We start from the raw sequence: 20,990 nt of genomic DNA on the forward strand, positions 1-20,990 counted from the left end.
TGTTTAGGGGTGATGGAAAAATCTGTCATATTCTTCCTTTTTTTTTTTTTTTCCTTCAGCCTACAGGTTTGATTAAAAAAAAGTGTACATGGTGTAAGGAACATTTTTTATTTATATTTAAAAAAAAAACATGTAGTCATAATATGAAGAGTTATTTGTCTAATACAGTTGCGCACAATTTAAAACATTTACTGGCTTCTTATGCCTGTAGAGAGAAATCTCAAAGTATTCCCAGTTTCACCTAACTGCCCCGAAATGGCCATGAAACCTTACCATTTGTGTCTCCAAGAGATGTAAGAAATAGTTATGTGACTTTTCTCTATTATTGATTGTGAAATCCATACATCCGTTCCACTTCAGAGTTGAGTGCCTGCAGTCATAAACACCGGACATCTCACATCACCGTCGTTAAGGAATCATTACGACAATATCATATTACACGGCTCGGCTGCATCTTTGTATTGTCACAGGTTGTACAAAGTGTCAGGGAGCTGTTGGTGGATCCATGTACCAAGCCCTCTGAATATAGTGACTTACCCAATGGCTTTTTCAACCATTCTTTACAATTTCTAGCTGCAGTTATTGTATATAAAGAAGAAAAAATTGCCTTCACATACATTTAAAAGGGGACTATGGGGTAAGTGTTTTTTTTTTCCCCCCATGCTTCTCTTTAGGGTCACAGGAGGACATATACTAACTTCCTCCCATTTCCCAAAGCTCAGTAAATAGCGGGCTGTTGCCAGGCAATATACGGAGAGCTCCGCAGCCGGCACTGATCCCGACAATACAGTTGTGATCCACCCAGCTTGCATGAGTGACAGCTGGCTCTGCCTATCTAGAGTCAGAGCCAGCTGTGCCCGCCACCCTCCCTCACTCCGTGCTGGAGGATCGGAGGGGAGAATCCCTGCGGGGTGCTGTGACTGACCGTCACCGCTCACTGCAGGGAGACTATCAGGAAGTGAGCGGATCGGCGGCATGTTTCTGCTCACTTCCCGGTCGGTGGAGCTGACCTGTGACAGCTTCTTTGTCACAGGTCGGCTCTAACTTTTGAGAATGAGTGGAAATCACTCACCTCATAGTTCTCCTTTAATCATATAATAGTTAAATCTATGTCCTGTTGCACAACATTGGCATGGCCATCTTTACCTAAAGCAGAGCTGGAGAAATATTATGAAAATAAACCAATTCTAGGGTAATGTAGACATGTCCATGTGTCTGCTGTGCTGCCAGAGTTTCAGCAGTGTGCCCATAATCCCCCAGATTTGGGTGCACAGAATTTACCTGTTCACACGGTACTGCCTGTCTGTTCCCACCTTCTGGGCTGGTTTTTGAGGCCACCCCCTAACACAATGGGTCAGTCGGAAGGCTGAGGAGGTGGCCAGAATGATTGACACCAGGAAATTCTAATGCTACAATCTTCATTCTACGCCATCATTATGCTGTTTCAGGGCACAGCTAACTGCCAGAAAAACTGTATATAAGAATTATAGAGTGGTATAAATGTCATCTAAAGCCAAGAACAAACATTTCTCATACTGCTGCTTACCAGTCCTTAGGTGGTGATGGCTGCATTACATTTCATTTCTCAGGTTAAGCACTTTCAGCAAGTACAGAAAACACCTCAGTCTTGCTAGAAATGCAATGTCCTTGTCACCTGTGAGCTAAAATAAAATCACACATATTCTTTCTTCTATAAACTACTAATCCCCCATGCCCAAGAGATGGATGGATAGTCTAGGTACGCTCACGAGAGTTAATTCATCCATATACCGAGGCATGCTGAGACTATACACTGAGCTTTGCATGTAGAAGAAGCCTTACTGGCAGGCAGAAGGCTTGGGTGTGTATTGATAAAATGTTTGCAGAGCTTTACACTCTGCCAATATCTGTGTTGTGGATTTGCACTGCATTATGGCCACTAGATGGAGGCAAGATGACCATCCAGTGGCCATAAATCGGTGCACATCTACAACACAGATGTTGACAATGTAAACAGTTCAGCAAATGTTTCATAAGTGCATCACATGGTCTCTTCTGTGTTTTAAAGGAGAACTATGGGGTGAAGGCTTTTCCCCATAGTTCTCCTTAGGGTAACAAAGCCCTTACATGTCAGCCGTTTTCACTCTATGGTTATAGTTGCACGTGAAGTATAAAGATTTGTAGTTAAGCCACTAGAGCAGAGGTGGGCAAACAAATTCTATGATTCATCCGTCTTTGGGAGTCATGTCTGTGGCTGTGAGAATCTTGTAATGCCTCATGGGATTTGTAGATCCACAACAGCTGAAGGGCCGGAATTTGCCCGCCCCTGCACTAGAGGGACCTCTGTTTGTTTTACTTTGTCTTTTATTCTCCCAGCTAACTCATTTAAAGTGGTCCTAAATTCTGCATCATGGTGGCTGGGTTCTCAACATAATATGACAATATTCACAGCATACTTGCACATTATGGCACACCACTGTCTACTCGGCTGTTGCTACTTTTTTTTTTACTGACGCCCCCAATTCTTTTTGGTCCTGCGACACTGCTCTTCAGCCATTGGGTGGCCACTGATGATGTCCCTTTGGCTCTGGAGTTGTGTTGCACCCAGCTTTATACTTGGCATGCCTACACTAGTGCCAGGATTACACTGCATGGCGCACGCACTATGCTGTGTAAACCACACAAAATTACTGGCAGCCAGGGAAATAGTTTTCTTGGGGCAAAAGAGATTGCTTGTCCCTTCTGCCACAAATACTGACTCCTAAAGATTTTTTGGGTGTGAGAATTTAAGTCATCCTTTAAGATAACATATCGGCCAGGTAGGGAGTACATTGTTTTCAGTGAGTCATCATACCCATTGACTTGAGTTATAAAAATGATCAGTAAAGCAGAACCTTTTGTGTAGCACTACACAGCAAAGAGGACCCTGTGTGCAATACTAATCCTGTGCTACACATATATGACCAGTAACGCTACTTAGAACCAAGGGTTATAAAAAAAAATGAACATATATTGCTTAGAATACTCATATCATTCACTTTCATATTGATATCTTACCTCTCGTGGAAAGCATGGAATAGGCGTATGTTAAATGTCTCATGTTTACATACCCTGAACATGTCCAGCTTTTAAGCTGGAGCTTTAATACTGCCTGTAATCTTTGATCCCTTTACTGACCATAGTAGCAGGAAAAGTGATTTATTCTGTTTGTAACTTTGTTACTTCCTTAGCAAGAGAGAACTGGTTATTTTAGACTCTAATAGACATTTCGCTATTACATTCGGTTTCTTTGAAACCTCATGTTTTTGTATTGCAGCTATTGGGAAATGTGTTTTCTTTGTCTATGAGTGTTCCCAGCTGCAAGTCTTTGTTTTCATGTTGTCTTGCTGATTCAAGTTCACCGGTGTTGCAATAGTAAACAAAATGTGCACAGTACAAAATGAATAAGACAAATGTAGGTGGTGTGAACCATTATTTATTGGGATATTATAGCGCAACTTTGCTTGAGTGACAGACACCTTTCTAAGAACACTTTTATGTAAAGTAGTTTCAAGTAACTTTTTTTTGGTCCTGTTTTGCTTCATTGACATGTATAGTCTTCAGTGCTAAGAAATACATGTGAATGGCTTCAGTTGTTTAAATTGAACACGACAACTTTGCAAATATCTTTTTAAAAAAACGTTTCTTTTGTAAAGTTTTTGAGTTTTAGGTTTCATATATTGGGGCAGCCATGTTTGCTCAGTTAAAGGAGAACTATGAGGTGAGTGCTTTTCACTCATCCTCCATAGTTCTAGCCGACCTGTCACATGAGACTGTCACAGGTCGGCTCAGTAGATCGGGAGGTGAGAGAACACATACCGGTGTTCGCTCACCTCTCGATCCTGTCACAGCTCTCTGCCGTCATAGGGGAGGGGCTGGATTCCCCCCTCCCCGCTCCAATCTGCCAGCGCTGACTGGCGGAACGGACGGGGGAGGGGGCGGGTACAGCTGGCTCTGCCTTTAGATAGGCAGAGCCAGCTGTCACTCACGCAGCTGGGTGGATCCCGGCACAATTGTCAGGATCCGCTTCAGCTGCGGCATCTCAGTATACCGCGAGCTACAGCTCGCGGTATACTGAGCCAAGGGTGACGGGAGGACGCTAGTTTGTGTCCTCCCGTTACCCTAAGGAGAACTATGGGGAAAAGACTTAACCTCATAGTTCTCCTTTTAAGCAGGTTCTGCTTCCTGTTTTGCGGGAAGATATCAATATGGAAGTGAATGATAACTACACAGTTGTTCTTTATGGCTCATTTTCACAATTCAAATCTGTGTTATCTGACTCATTAAAGTGCAATCACATTCTGGCTGATATCTTAAAAATTTGTTAAAGTGATCCTCTGTTTCCAGAAGTATAAGTGCTAAAGTAGTAGGAAATATGCAAACCTGACAAACTTTGGCCCCATTCATACTTGAGCTGAGTCTTTGGATGTTTGGTGGGTGTTTTTATGAGCGTTTGTACAGGCTTTTTTTTTTTGTGTTTTTTTTTTTGTTTTTTTTTTTTTCCACGGAGGACAATGGGGGGAGGGGAGCTTGGAGCAGTGGCTACTTTAACACACACACACACACACACACCAGAAAGAAGGACAGTGTCAGCACCACTTCACACATGATTTGAGGATGTACAGCCGAGTGATACACTAATAAGATATATTTTGGTTAATAGGTAAAGTATTTTTTTTTCTTTAAGATTTCACTTCGGAGTTTAGTGTCACTTTAAGTTGGCTTTTATGAGTTGTCTATCTCTTATGGTGTCCATTAGCACATTCACAAGTTCAGGTATTGTAAAGACTGTCTGTCAGGTTTCATGATCCTGCTAAAAGGTTTTCCCTAGGAGGTAACACATTGGTTACTGTTATTTTGACTTGTATTGAATTATAGATGTGTGTAAATGAACTGTGTGCGCTGCTTTATGATTCTAACTTTTTTTTTTTATTTTGATTCATTTTCAGTTGCAGTGCAGAACGGTTCAATGCACCAAAAGGATGGAGTAAACGATGATGACTTTGAGCCATATCTAACTAGCCAGACTAATCAGGTTGGTTAAAATTGCAGCTTGTGAAGTGGAACGGTTTCCATTTGCTAGAGGTGCTTTTAGTGACTTTCAGCCTTTTAATGTCTATGGGTGAAGGAGAGACCTGGGCTATATGAAGTCTAATTCCATTCCTCAAATCGTAAGTGCTGAGACAGACCAGTTATTAGGGGAACTAGCTCTTTATTCTGTAACTACCTTTTCGCAGTCTGGCTTGTCATGACTGTTTTCTGAAAAGGGCTCTGACTTTACATGGCTGTCCTGTTGTGAAGGCGAGAGCTGTTAAATGACTGAATAACCTTGTAAGTAATTAGAAAAAGTTTAACTTCCCTGAATAACTTTTTTGAAGCTGAATTGAATTTAATATTTGATTAAACCGTCAGTTCTCAAACTTTTTGTAACTTATTTTGTACAAGACATCACAGGACAGGTAAACATAAGACCTATGTATATGTTGCACACACAAGTTAGTTTTAGTTGATGTATGTTAGAAAACAACATCATCCAAAAATCCCAAATATTTTGTGTGGTGATGAGAAGAAAATATTTTATAAACAGGCTCATTGCTATGCAATATAGATTTTCCATTTTGTATGATGCAGTCATTCAACATTAAGAACATATCTGCCTTTGATATAATAGCTGAGAATCTTTTCATCCTCCCAGAGCACTACAGTTCTACTGAATAATTGAGATTCTCACCACACATCTTATTGGAGCCTCATGAAGGGTGCTACAAGGCTCTGAAATACAATACGATCCCTTCTGTGTTGAAATAAAGCTCTGGATTTTTTCTCAGAAGTACTAAGGTGTAGGGCTGCAACAACTAATCGAAATAATCGATTACAATCGATTATGGAAAAAGTTGTCAACTTTTTCAATAATCGATTAATCGGCTTCCGATTGGTTGGCCCTGTTCACGGCTCCACAATGTACTGGCAATATATTTTCTACATCATCTGGGTCTTGTTAAAGGTCCCCACAGTGACTTGTACCAAGAAATCAAACTGGCAGGCTCAAAGTTTGCCTTTGGATGCCCTCTTTGAGGACGCACAGTGTTAGAGCCAGAAAACTGTACTGGAGCCTCACATAGGGTCTTCCTTGACTACTAGAATATGTTTCAGTCCCAGGCAGGAGTAGGAGAACTGCACTGATGTGTAGGACTTGCACTGTTTTAGTAAATATTGAAAACCTCTTTAAAGCGCTGCTAAACTCAGGAGTTACATCTTTAAAATACATTCAAGCACCCCAGCTATTAACAAAAATGTATCTTATTTGTGTATCACTCAGCTCTAGAGCCTCAAATCATCTCTGAATTGGTGCTGACCCTGTCCTTCCTTCTGGAGGGTGGATACTTTTGTTCCCCATGGTCCCTGTGTGTGTGTCATAAAGTAGCCACCACTCCAAGCTCACTGCCCTAATTTACTACAATCTCAATACAAATTAGTAAAGTAAACATGAGATTGTAGTCCATCGCAGGAGTGAGCTTGGACCGGTGGTTACTTTACAGCACACATGGGGAACAAAAGTAGCCACCCTCCAGAAGGAAGGAGAGTGTCAGCACCAATTCAGAGATGATTTGAGGATCTACAGCCGAGTGATACACAAATAAGATACATTTTTGTTAGTTAAGGTACTTGAATGTATTTTTAAGATTTATTTTTAAGATTTAACTCCAAAGTTTAGTGTCGCTTTGAAATGAATGTGTTGGGAAGGAAATGTGGAAGCTGCTATTGTTGACTTGCTGAATGTTAGTTCTCCAGGGCCCTCCTTCCTATCCTGTCTTTACTATTTAACGGGTCACTGCAACAGGTATCTAGATGTCTGATATTCAGACCCAGTAGATGAGGAAGTGACTTTATCCTATCACAAAAGGTAAACTTGGAATAACAGATGTACCTTTTAAAATAGAGAGAAAATAACTATACCCCTGCCCATGTCATCAGACACTTCGTTTGAAGAGGAGAACCTGCGGCCCAAAGTCTGCTTTGAAACTGACACCCCTAGAAGTCTCAATCCCCGGCTGCACTCAGTGGTTCCTTCCACTGTACCCTACAGGACGCAATAAGTAAGAGTCCAGAGGTGGAATCACAGAGCGCTGTGGGGGACTCCAGTAGATTGACACTGCTGGAAGTGGCCGTTTCTGGACAGATTTGGGGAAAAGATTTCTCTTCATCAAAGCATTATTTGGCAGTGAGAGGTATTTGCTTTCTTCTTTACAGGTCCATTTTTAGTTAAAGTATACTTATTGCAACAGAGTTGCTATAGGTGTAACCACCCTGGGGCATGTACCCTGAAAACAAAGTTAGCAGGGAAAGTCCCAATAGTTATATCCTGGCAGGTTCTTTTTAAAGGTGTTTTTCCAGGTTTCACCTAACTATGTTTTACTAAACATGTTGAACCGTGCATTATGTAGGTTTCATAAAGTAATGTGTTGCTAAACAGGCCTTGTTGTTTTGTCAGTTTGCTGGGGTTAAAGTTCCATGTTGTGTTACACATATTGTACGGAAAAAAAAGAGTTAACAATTCATTGTCAAAAATACAGTGTGAGAGAGGAAAACATATGCTGAAAGAGTGTCCAACACATTGGCAATAAAATGGCCTGTTAGTTTTTTTTTTTGTAACCTGAATTTCACAGGTAGTAAACCTGTTACAGACCTAGACAATTTAGACTGAGCACGAAAAATCATATTACCTTCAGTTAAAACCAGATTGGGGTGATGAGTAGATCTAGAGTTATAGGCAGCTGAAACAATATGCAACTATTGCCTTTTCCTATACAAATCAAACTTGGCCCTCCCCCATTCCAATGCGTAAGCTTTTCTTCTGGTTGTGAGACTTGTATGAGATCAGTGTGTACAGCAAGTTTTTGCAGAGCATTTAGGAAGCTTTCGGGAAGCTTTGAGTGACTAAGTTGAAGCCTTTGCAAATGAAGTTCGAATTTGGGAATGATATACATAGATCTTAAAGGGAGTGTTCACTGTCGGTTTAAACAAGCTGCTAGCAGGCCTTGGCAAGCTTCAAGTAGTGATGAAGCTTACTGCAGCCTGCTATCAGCTTGTTTGAAGTGACAGTCGGCACTCCTTCCAAGATATGTGTTAAACATTTTGAAACTGGTGCTGTATGTTTCTTCAACTGAGCTTGCTAAATTCACCTAAAATGTAAAAGCTTGCTGGTTATACAGATCTTATACAAGCTGGAGTCAATTAACAAGGTCCAAAGGACCGATGGAGAGGATTGGAGACGGATATTGCCGATCTTGACTTTTACTGGAGAAGCAAAGATCTGCATAAACTGGTTAGCTTTTTGCTCTGAATCGTCACCTGTATGCTTTAAAGAAGAACTATGAGGTGAGTGATTCAGTAGATCGGGAAGTGAGCGAACACATACCGTCGCTCGATCACTTCTGTATCTACCCCCACAGCTCCCTGCAGGGATTCCCCCCCTCCCCTGTCCAATGCTCCAGCGCTGACTGGCAAAACGGATGGGGAAGGGGGCGGGCACAGCTGGCTCTGCCTCTAGATAGGCAGAGCTAGTTGTCACTCACGCAGCTGGGTGTATCCAGACAGCGTCTCACTCGCTGTATACTGAGCTTTGGGTCACGGGAGAACGCTAGTTTGTGTTCTCCCGTGACCCTTAGGAGAACTATGGGGAAAAGCCCTGACCCCATAGTTCTCCTTTAATGCTATGGTAAAAGTCTTGCTGGTATGGATACATTGTACTAGGACTAGGGATGCACAGATACTTTTCGAGTACCAGTGCCGATACTTGGCATTTTCATGAGAACTACCAGGGTTGCAGCGGTTGCAGCTGGGACCTGGCTCTGGCGCTCCACCACTGTCCTGAAATCATTAGTCTGTATTGTTTTAGAAAAACTGTCACATGACAATGAACAAAAATGTATCAGTACTTGTAAGTACTCGGCAAGTATCAGTACTCGTACTCGCAAAACTGGTATCTGTGCATCCCTTTATTTATATTTATAAAAACAAAATTGTACATTAAAACAGAGATGTACAAATCCCAGGAGCTCCGTGTGTTTCTTACAAATGACAGCTGCCTCCTAACTTTTGAATTTTTCTCTAGTGTAGTCTTGGAGCTCAAAAGTATCGGTACATGTACTCGTACTTGTACCGAGTACTGTACTTGGTATCTGTGCAACCCTAACTAGGACCAAGATACTTTAGGCTCTCTTGTATCTTTTCTGTGTTGGTCATGTAACCAAAAGCTTAGACACTTGGTTGTGATCTCTGAATGGGAGGATCAACCAATCCAAGCTCTATCATCTTCAGTACTGATTTTATAAAAAAAACTGCCTAGGCTTTTAGTTGCATGACCAGCACAGGAAGGGGCCAAAATAAACATATTTTCTCCAGAAAAGGTAAATATTTTAGCCATTCTATTACTTTATGAACCTGTGAAGATATAAATATAGGTTGCTGTACCCATTGTTACCCACTTCACTTCTTATACTGATAACTGTTACCAGTGGAGAAACCTTACTAACCTAGTATGTCTGTGAAGGTTTTCATTTATCCAAATCATGGTATATCTGTAAAAAATAAGTCAAGGCAACTGGGCTTGCTGTATTCTTCTTGAAGACGTTTCACTGGTCATCTGACCAGCTTTCTCAGGTTATAATTTTGAATTGAGCGAGCTGGTCGGATGTCCAACGTCTTCAAGAAAAATACAGCAAGTCCAGTTGGTTGCTTTGACTTATGTTTTACAGACTTGCTAACCTAGGTTAAGTGAAAGATGTACAGCACTAAATTGAGATGATATCCTGGATCTATGTATTATCTAGAGGCTTGAAGTGTATTCCCACCTCTGGAGCCAAATTTGAGAAACCTCTATATGTATTTGTTCCCATTCACACTGCATACCTACAAATAATAAAACTTTTTTTTTTACCTTTTCTAGTTATTTGTTTGGAGCATGATTATACACTGATCTCTATAGGCAGCTTCCATTGTTCAGAATGGCTTTAGGGGGAAATTGGTTTAACCCCTTCGTGACTGACGACGTACAGTGTACGTCGCCAGCAGCATTAAGATAAAAGGTACCATTGAAGGCTAGAGAACATGTTGTAATGACAGTGTGCACATGTAGGTACAACTGGTAAATCTCTGCCAGCACAGTACAGACAGGGTAGTTATGTTAAACATAACAATAACCTATATGGTGAAAACTGTCCCAAACCCATTAAGTAATGGTTGCTTGCTATTATTTACTGTACTGCGCACAAACATTGATTATGCCCATTGATTTTAAACCTACCTTTTGTTTTCTGTTGCAGAATAATAGCTATCCACCAATGTCAGACCCCTACATGCCTAGTTATTATGCTCCATCAATTGGATTTCCTTATTCCCTTGGTGAGGCAGCATGGTCAACTGCTGGAGACCCACCAATGCCGTACTTGTATGGACAGATGAGCAATGGAGAACACCACTACATACCGGATGGAGTGTTTAGTCAGCCTGGAGCTTTGGGGAACACTCCTCCTTTCTTAAGCCAGCATGGGTTTAATTTTTTTCCTGGGAATGCAGATTTCTCCACATGGGGGACAAGTGGATCTCAGGGACAATCGACACAAAGTTCTGCATATAGCAGCAGCTATGGATACCCTCCTAGTTCCCTTGGTAGAGCCATCGCTGATGGACAAGCTGGTTTTGGCAGCGATACTCTGAGCAAAGTGCCGGGCATTAACAGCCTTGAGCAGGGAATGACTGGACTGAAAATTGGTGGTGATATGACTGCTGCTGTGACAAAAACTGTCGGGTCAGCTTTGACTAGTGCAGGAATGACTAGTATAGCTGCAAACAGTATGCCCCCAGTTAGCAGTTCAGCACCTAAGCCAACCTCATGGGCTGCCATTGCTCGAAAACCAGCGAAACCTCAGCCTAAACTAAAACCCAAGGGCAATGTGGGTGTTGGTAGTTCTGCAGTTCCTCCCCCGCCTATAAAACACAACATTAATATTGGAACTTGGGATGATAAGGGGGCTGTTGTAAAGGCCCCACTCGCTCAACCAATCCTGCCTCCTCAGCCTGTAATTCAACAGCCTCAGCCATTAACTCAACCTCTACCAATGGTGCAAAACCAACTGCCTCAACAGCAGCTCCAGCAACAACCACAGCAGCAACAAGGACCTCAGCAGCATGCCCCAACACATCAGGTGCAGCAGCAGCTTCAAAACCGCTGGGTGGCACCTAGGAACAGGGGAGTGGGCTTCAATCAGAACAATGTCTCTGGGAATGAGAACTTTAGCTTAGGTGTTGTGCCTATTAGCTCCTCACCTTCTGGTGTCGAGGTTCACCCTGTACTGGAGAAACTGAAGGCCATAAACAACTATAATCCCAAAGACTTTGATTGGAGTCTGAAAAATGGGCGAGTGTTTATAATCAAAAGCTACTCTGAGGACGATATTCACCGTTCTATCAAGTACTCAATATGGTGCAGTACTGAACATGGCAATAAGCGTTTGGATGCTGCTTATCGATCTTTGAATGGGAAAGGCCCACTTTATTTACTCTTCAGTGTAAACGGAAGTGGACATTTTTGTGGCGTTGCAGAGATGAAGTCTGTAGTGGACTACAATGCATATGCTGGAGTTTGGTCCCAAGACAAATGGAAGGGAAAGTTTGAAGTCAAATGGGTCTTTGTGAAAGACGTTCCCAATAACCAACTGCGACACATCCGTTTGGAAAACAACGATAATAAGCCTGTTACCAATTCAAGGGACACTCAAGAGGTACCCCTAGAAAAAGCCAAGCAAGTTCTTAAAATAATTGCAACTTTCAAGCATACAACCTCTATCTTTGATGACTTTGCACATTATGAGAAGCGTCAAGAAGAGGAGGAAGCCATGCGTAGGGTAAGTGAAATATCTGTTGTGGCGGTTTGACTGGGTCATAGGGCTATGTATGCTTCCAGAGTATTTTATATATATTCAGCTTTGGATTAACACACCAGGAATATTCACATTTGCATTTTGGAGGGGTGCCTGTACAGAGTTCCCCCAGCATGCACTGCACTAACTATCATCCCAAACACCTAAAACAGACTGACTAGCCCCCAAGTCTAGGTTCACAGTGCTGCTGCTAGATCGTGTTTTCTAGCACGATAATGCACATTTTCTATGCATTTTTCTTTTGGCAATGACCAGCCATATGGTCTGTGACATCATTAGGCATAATCTTCCTTTTGAAGAGACTTTTTGAGCGGGAAAATGCATTTAACCACTTCAAGACCAGGTGTTTAGACCCCCTTCCAGGCCAGGCCATTTTTCAGTATTCAGCGCTGCGATACTTTCACTAACATTTATCCCGTCATGCAACACTGTACTGAAATTAATTTTATACCAGATAGAGCTTTATTTTGGTGGTATACCCCCAACCCCCCGGCTTCCTGATTGGCCGGGAAGCGGGAAGCCAGCTCTATGCTCCCTGGTGCGCCCATCAGGCACGCATTTGCCATGGTATCGTCTCAATAAGCTTATGCAATGTCACAACATTTATTTCTGTCCAACGTTGCATTCATTTTCCACCATTTCTTGTAGTAACGAAAGGAGAATCCATCTGAAAAAAAAAGTCCAGTATAAAGTTTGGGAGAAGCACCAGTCAGTGTTGGGTGTTGTGTACCTCCCAGAATCAAAGTACAAAAACTCAAACATGCCCCCAATGCCTTAGGAACAGTTTATTTACTGTTTACTTGTCTTGTACATAACATGCAGGAGGAAACGTTTACATACCACCAAGCTAGTGGCTAAAACATGTAAAGGGATACATGCCAAAGGATTTAAAATTCTGTTCAGCAGTCTTATGATTCACATGCCTATGCCGTACTGCATTGATACGCAGGTGACAACACTGGTTTTAGCCTTGCAGATTCTTATTTGCCTGCTGGACAATGATTCAACAGTGATATTGAGAGGCAGAAGATTCTGCAAAGCTGAAACGGAAGTAATGGTGTCACCCACCTGGTTTTGCAGTGTGGCAAAGCTGTGTAAATTAGAGGACAGGCTAAACAGAAGTACAAATTTCTCGCAGGGAAAGCGGTCCCCATATGTATATGTAGCAGTCTTGAAGGAGCTGCAGTTTAAGATTCAGTGCATTTCATACATATCTCCCAAGCCACTATTTGAAGACTACTACTCATAAGCATTTGGCCCCTTTCACACCGGGATCCTCTCCTGACCGCAATGGTATGGATCAGTTGTCACCGCTGGGACATCCTGTCTGTCTAGTTTTTTCCTCCATCTTGCAATGGAAGAAGAAACTGAAAGTGCTGGACCTATGTCAGTCTATGGGGAATCGGATGTAAATGGACATGTGTCCGTTTACAATCCGGTTACCCCCGATCCAGCATGATCAGGTCCTGTGACACCAAGCACTGTTCTGTTTTTCTGGCTGGTGTTGGGGTAACCGGGTTTACACACTGCTGCCCATGGTCATCCAATCGGGTCTGCCTGAAAAACTGACAGGTGTACCCGATTGGACTGACTGTGTGAAAGGGGCCTTACATGTGGCTTTTCAGTTCTTCAATGTTGTTCCATCAACATAATGAAATGTTTTCTTTAATGCACACAAAACTGTGTGTGTGTGTGTGTGCGTGCGTACCACAGGCGTTCTTAGCTTTTCTAAGGGGTAAATGCTTCAAATATTTAGCATGACCTAGTTCTCATACAGCTATATGCAGATAAATCTAGTTTGTGAACCATAGTCGCTTCTTTTAGGCCGGATTTTTCTTTTTCTCAGCTGAATAGAGCAATCCTAGTCTTCTGCACAGTAGAGGGGGTTCCCCACCCTAAAAAATAGACCCAAGGCTTGTAAGTCTTTCTGTGCTAGAATTCTTCAATTGGTGCTTACAATCTATACCAGCAGGTGGCTCTCAACTCCACTCCTTTCAGCGGCTTCATCTGTGAATATTCATATTTTTTTCACAGGAATGTTTTTAAGGCTGAGTGTGTGCTGGCAGACCTGCATGAAATGCAGTGTAAGTCTGCTGTAAAAAATGACAATAAGGCCTCATTCACACTGCGTTAACTCGGGGCGTACACGTCCCTATCGGCCCGTTCCCGGGAGGGACAGGTGCTGCGTGTAACAGCCTGCTCTTCACCATGTGAGGACGCGCCCATACGCTATCATACGCACACCAGAACTGCACATCTGTGCGGGTTCAGGTGTCCGTGCTCGGACGCAGACAAGGTCAGCAGACAGGGAACAGCCCGATACAGGTGTGCACGCCGCATGCACATATACGCCCTGAGTTAACAGTGTGAATGAGGCCTTAATGTGAACCAGAGAGGTCTACTCGTAGGATTAGATTTCTCACTGTAGTCCTATAACTGGCAGTATCAGGACTTCATAATCGTATCCACATGCATGTCCCCACCCCTTGACTCTCATTATGTCCTTTGGAAAGTGGAAGTGTAGCTAAAACGTTGCGTATTTTTTTATTATTTCCAGGGATAGTGTGTTAAGTTCCAAGAATAGGGAGTGTTTTTTTTTGTGCCATGTTATGCACCAAATTAGCAAAGCAAGTCTTATCTGCTTTATTAACTCCTTAGTGACCACCAACGTCCCTAGTAAGTCGCTGGCACCGGGCTCGTTTAAACAGCTAAAGACGCCGTGACTCTGTTTAGAATTGTAAAGCCGACTGTCGGCTTTACAATAGGAGTGATCTGGCGGCTCAGCTGTCGCCAGATCGCTTCTCCGGGCCGGTAAACGAGCCGCCCCGCCTGACACCCCCACCGTGTTTCCTGCATTCCACTGCTCCTCCTACGGGCCCGTGACCAGCTTCTCAGGTATCAGGGGGGAAGCTGGGGAGGAGAGCAGTGAACCTCGGTTCACCGCTCTCCTCCCCATAATATTGGACCGGGAGCAATGCAGATTGCATCATTTATGGTTCCATAGCCGTCAGGAGCCCAGCAATAAGCTATTAAATGAAATAAATGTAAAAATAATTGTTAAATGTTTTAAAGCCCCCGCGACCACATACGTCGGGTGCGCCTACGTATGAAAACGACGATCACGCTACACATGTTGGGTTTTGCCGTGCACGCCGGAGTGAGAGCAATAATTCTAGGGCCAATATTTACGTGCATCTGTAAACTGATGACCTGTGGGGGTACTGATCTATGAACCTTTTGGGGTACTGAATTTTGTTGCAGTTTCACAGAAACTGCAACACCATTTTTAACCTGGGCATGTTGGATATCTATTTACGCGTTGTAACCTCATCTTCTATATATTATTAAAACACAATCTGTATTTAATTGTGTTTTGGGGCATTTAAGTCCATTTTTCACTAAATTTGGGGGGGTGATAATACGTTGCACTAATATCGTGCAACAAAAAAATTTGCAACTGCCCCCATTTTATTCTACAGGGTCTCTGCTTTCATAAAATATAAAATGTTTGGGGGTTTGAAGTAATTTTCAAGCCTAAAATGTGGATTATAACATGGGTTCGGAAAAAAAAAAACTGTCACTAAGGGGTTACATTTGTGCAGGCTACATGTGCCAGTTTCCTACGCCAAAAAACTTTTTGGTACCCATAAAAGGTTTTTTTTACTCCGAATATGGGATATGCTTTTTTCAGGGCAGTACCGTATTTTGCTGCCTATAAGACGCTCCGGACGATAGGACGCATGGCTTCTGAGACAGAAATTCTATGACAGAAATTCGTCGTTCTTCGTCTGCTCAATGGGCTCTATGGTGAGCTCCTATGGTGGATCGTGACGGGTCACAGTCCCGCAGAGGAACGGGGGACCCAGAAAACCTCGGCGGGGGGCGGACACTATCGCCGATGCCGCCCCCGCTCGATTTAATACAAGGGATCTACTTAGATCGCTTGTATTAAACGAACAGCGGCTCCCACTGTACATTCAGCTCTGCTTGTCAGGAGCAGGGCTGAATGTACAAAAAGAAACTACTCGCCCGGCGCCCGAAACTGCATGTTCCGGGTGTTGGGCGATAGGTATTCGCTTGTGTGATCTCTGTGAAACGTCCCTCGGGGTAAACACTGCTGTTTATTAGCTACATGGGTGCAGCACATTTAGAGTTTAATTCGTTGTTTCTCTTTACTTATTGATGTAATCGCATGGATTATGGGGTGGTTCTTATAATGGTCACGGCTTTATTAAATGAACGGAACAGTGTTTTTGCTAAGTACATATTCAATTTGATCTGAAAGTCATTTGTAAAGGGGTTTTCAGCGTTTTACATGCTTTCTCTTCCATATTTTGCTTATTTTTATATACAGATCTATAGTCTTATAATGGCTGTCAATAGCTAAAGCTATTAATATGTCAGTCCTGATAAATTTACTGGTAAGTAGGGCTGCAGCTAACGATTATTTTCATAATCGATTCGTTAGCCGAAGTAAGGATTAGTTAAAGGAGAACTATGGGGTTAAGGCTTTTCCCCATAGTTCTCCTAAGGTCACAAACTAGCGTCCTCCCGTGACCCAAAGCTCAGGTATACTGAGACGCCGCAGCCGGAACTGATCCTGACAATGCTGTCTGGATCCACCCAGCTGTGTGAGTGACAGCTGGCTCTGCCTATCCAGAGGCAGAGCCAGCTGTGCCCTCCCCTGTCCGTTTTGCCAGTCAGTGCTGGAGGTTCGGACAGGGGAGGGGAGGAATCCCTGCAGGAAGCCGTGAGTGACAGTCACGGCTCTCTGCAGGGATAGATCGAGAAGTCAGCGAGCTTTGTGTTCGCTCACTTCCCGATCTACTGAGCCGACGTGTGACAGTTTCGTTGTCACAGGTTGGCTCAGAATATGAGGCTGAGTGAAAATCACTCGCCTCATAATTCTCCGTTAAGCCGAGTATACAAGCAACAAATGTCAGATGATTTTTTTTGTTTAAAGAAGCATTGGAGTAAAAAGTTATCTTTCCATTACTTGGAGCCAGTGTGGGACACTGCAGGCTGGCTCTGTAGATCAAGAGCTGAGCAATCACAAACCACTGATTGCTCAGCTCATGGACTTCTCCGTGTAAACATTCCTCCCATTCCTCTCTGTTCCTCCAGCTCTGACAGGAGGGACAGACAGGGGACGCGGCGGGCACAGAGCCAGCTGTCATCCAGGCAATGGAGTTGATCTCGATATTGTCAGGCTCTTTCCTGGCTGCAGGGTGGCTCTGTGCTATTGGCATATAGCGGGCAGTAGCCTAGTAGATGCTGACTTTGGGTCACGGGGGTCTCCTGTGACAGCGCTCCCCGCTCGGCCTCCTGACAGTTTCTCTCCTCCTTGTGCTCTGTGTCAAAAAATTGTATTTCCGGCCGATATGTTTTGGTTCATCCCTAGTTCTAATCATTATAGTGTTCCCCAGTACACAATCTCAATTGCCTTGTATAGCTCACTTATTTGCAGAGTATTTTCATAAAAAAAAAAAAATGTTTTTCCAGTGTTAGTGTCAGTGTTTTTCCCCATAGTTCTCCTTAGGGTAACGGGAGGACACAAACTAGCGTCCTCCTGTTACCCTCAGCTCAGTATACCGCGAGCTACAGCTCTAGAGGCAGAGCCAGCTGTACCCGCCCCCTCCCCCGTCCGTTCCGACAGTCAGCGCTGGGAGATCGGAGCGGGGAGAGGGGAATCCAGCCCCTCCCCCTGTCACGCGAGCGAACCCGGTATGTGTTCGCTCACCTCCCGATCTACTGAGCCGACCTGTGACAGTCTCATTGTCACAGGTCGGCTAGAACTACGAGTTGAGTGAAAAGCACTCACCTCATAGTTCTCCTTTAAAGAGACACTGTCCCCTGACCATTCAAGGCAAAGTGACATTCTACGCCCAGCTGCGTGAGTGACAGCTGGTTCTGCCTATCTAGAGGCAGAGCCAGCTGTACCCTCCCCCGCCCCTTCCGCCAGTCAGCGCTGGCAGATCGGAGCGGGGAATCCAGCCCCTCTCCCTGTCACGCCGTGACAGGATCGAGAGGTGAGCGAACCCGGTATGTGTTCGCTCACCTCCCGATCTACTGAGCCGACCTGTGACAGTCTCATTGTCACAGGTCGGCTAGAACTATGAGGTGAGTGGAAATCACTCATCTCATAGTTCTCCTTTAACATTTCCTGCAGTTGCAGTATGGCTGAAGAAGCTTACAGATAGCAGCAGCAACAAGGTACACAGCCAAACCTAAACAAGCAATGAGTTCTGTCACTAGAACATAGTAAAGGTTACACAGTAGATGAGGTTGAAAAAAACACACGGGTTCATCGATTTCAAGAAACACACAGCTGGTTTAAAGAAGTACTTCTAAGCGAACCGAATATGTGGAGTTAGTCCTTTCTGTGTGCACAGACTGTACTACATCTCTTCAGAACGTGTCCTGTGGAGGAGTTTGGCATCATCTAACAGTCTGTTTTCTTTTTGCAGGAGAGAAATCGAAACAAACAATAATTGTGCGGAGTAAATCCTCTAAAATCCTCTAAAACAACACTAATGATGCAGACTCTGGAAATCGCCTACTTTGTTGAAGAAAACCTAATTAATGCTTTTTATTTCTGCTTAAGGCATCCTCTTTGAACACTTTAATATGAATTTGACTTTTTTATTTTATTTTTTTCCGCATAATTGTTTCATCAGTGCATCTGCCGTTGTATCCCACCAAACACAACTGAGAACTTTAACGTTGTCAAGCACTTTCTGTCCCGAAGCTTTTACCAGTATCTGCCGTCTTTTTGTAATCAAGCATCCTAGCAAAGACGCAGGAGACTCATTATAAACGCAAGGATCCTTCCCTTGTTTTGGTTTGTTCAATACTAACAACTATTAGAGAATTGGTTAGTCACTGATGTGTGATTTCACATGTCTTCATTTATTTTATTCTATTTTTATTTTATTTTTGCTTTTTTTATTGTGTCCTTTTTCTTAGTTGTTGGAAGAAAATGAAATTGAATTATGCCATATTTAATTCAGGAGTACACTCTAGTTGTCTATCAAGATTATTGTAGTGGCATCGATATGGCAACCAAGTTTTTTAAGACTGCAGATTCAGTAGAGATTAATGTATCCGCTGTTTTGATGTAAGAATGTTAAATTCAGCTTTGTGGCCACCTCCCTTTTTAATGCACATTTATGCTTCTGTAACATTGTCTAATCTAGCATAGGACTCATATTCACAAGCGTGGATACTTCTGTGTCAGTTGGAATATGTTTTTATTTACCTGCTCTCAGATACAGTGACCTTCACTTGAAATTGGCCGTCTTGCCATCCCAGTTTATCAATACACAGGACTCCTTCCTTTAGAGACCTGAATGAAATGTTGCATGACACTTTTATTCCTGTCTCACCTTAGTTCCTCTGCGTGTAGTCAGGGGCCACCATAGTGGCACTGCACTTTTCAATGTACGTGAGATGTCAAACAATATTTTATGAATGTACAAATCTCTCTTTGCTGGGTAGATGCTACTTTTACTGCAGATATGCCCCCTATCACAAGGGGCAACAGTAGTTCCACCTCTACATACATGAAGTTGAAAAAGCAAATCTATTAGCCCATGCAAATGTTAATGTAAAGTCAACCTGTCCTTTATAAATGTTTGACATAAATCTATAGGGCACATGTAAGTAGTACCTCTTTCTTGCCATAAATTGCTCCTCTATCTGCCACTAGACTTGTGGTTGCTTGGCATCAGAAACTACAGTGCCTGTTATGGGTTAGATAGACATCATCGATACAATAAGAGGAAGCAGAACCTGCTTTTGTAATAAACAAAATGTCTGCGTGTATAGTTATAAACTACATGTAAAAACTATTTTTCTTTTAAAAGCTTCAGTACACTCGGTTGATATTCTTTTCTAGAAATGATCAAAAACGCTATATATAGGTCCTCCTTAAATGTAGAACATTCTTGCTTGGATTGATAGATGACAATGGAAGGGCCCTCTTTAAAAAAAAAAGGCTGCTGTTTCAGGTCCCTTCTGTGCGCATGGCCAAACGCCTAAGCTTATGGTTATGTACTCGCAGCTGAAGGGGAGGATCAGAGTTCAGATGGACTGAGCTTCCATTTTAGCAGAATTGTGACCAAAAGCCTTAGGTTTTTGTTATGCCGGTCTAGCAGAAGTTTGAATTTCATCCCTTCTGTTCTGTATTTTTGCATTCAAGCAAGTTAACGTTTCAGGATGGATTCACATTTAGTACGCATGCCATTGCTACAAACAGGAAGAGGGAGCATCAGTTCATTAATTTGCACTAATGTGGAAATGTTTTACTATATATAGACATATAGTATACTGTATACGTATACTATATAGTTGCTTTCGATAGTTGACACAGTTATCAGTACTCATAAAAACTTTGCTGGATGCATTTCCTGAACTGCTAGATCATTAATGTTTATTTAGTGGCCAACAACGTGTTACTGGGAGCTGGTAAATTGTGACATTTTTAGACCGAGGCAGGTAAATTGATATCACTCTGGTGGTTATGAGACCCTACTGTTAAAGGAAATATGCTACTGACACAGCAGTAATGAAGAAGCTTGTTTTGAAACCACTCAGTGTCACAGATCTCAAATGGTTTTGAGAACAGGTACCTCAGTCCAGTTAAGATATTTTATAGCTACATTCAGCTTTATATTCCTGGGTGATTGCAAGCCTGACCAAGTGCTCTCATGCGATAGTAATCAACCTCTTTAACCAATTTACTAGCTTAATAAACATTTTTGATTAGCAAACATATAAATGAAGTTTGGCACTTTCTGTTTTGTAGCCCCGAGGAATTCTGTCAGCTTTTCTTCTTCTGCTTTTTTTATCCTTGGTGGGCCCTGTTTAAATCCAGGCTTGATTCACTTCCATTGCCCACTTTGATTTGTTTTAAGTGCCTCTTTCATTTATTTTATTTTGGGGTTTTTTCTTAGTTGTCATCCTAGTTTAGGTTCAAAGAATAACTTGGTAATGTATTGCAGATACAAATGTATTAATGTAAAGTATATG

At 42.7% G+C, this 20,990-nt stretch overlaps 1 protein-coding gene across 3 annotated transcripts in view; it reads left to right on the top strand.

Annotated features, from left to right (window-relative positions):
• Positions 1-19,458, top strand: part of YTHDF3 (YTH N6-methyladenosine RNA binding protein 3) — a 30,506-nt gene extending 11,048 nt beyond the window's left edge. For 2 of the 3 annotated variants that reach the window (XM_018572182.1, XM_018572185.1), the window contains exons 3-5: positions 4,968-5,053; positions 10,344-11,924; positions 18,428-19,458. In XM_018572182.1, the coding sequence (XP_018427684.1) occupies positions 4,968-5,053; positions 10,344-11,924; positions 18,428-18,451 (1,691 nt within the window). In that variant the 3' untranslated portion in view covers positions 18,452-19,458. Of the gene's footprint in view, positions 1-4,967; positions 5,054-10,343; positions 11,925-18,427 lie in introns of those variants that run through there. The other variant, XM_018572183.1, reaches the window with a different exon arrangement.
• The last annotated feature ends 1,532 nt before the right edge of the window (positions 19,459-20,990 follow it).

This window comes from Nanorana parkeri, unplaced genomic scaffold (genome assembly GCF_000935625.1).
Source record: "Nanorana parkeri isolate BGI_ZX_2015 unplaced genomic scaffold, ASM93562v1 scaffold1961, whole genome shotgun sequence".
Classification (NCBI taxonomy): Eukaryota; Metazoa; Chordata; class Amphibia; order Anura; family Dicroglossidae; genus Nanorana; species Nanorana parkeri.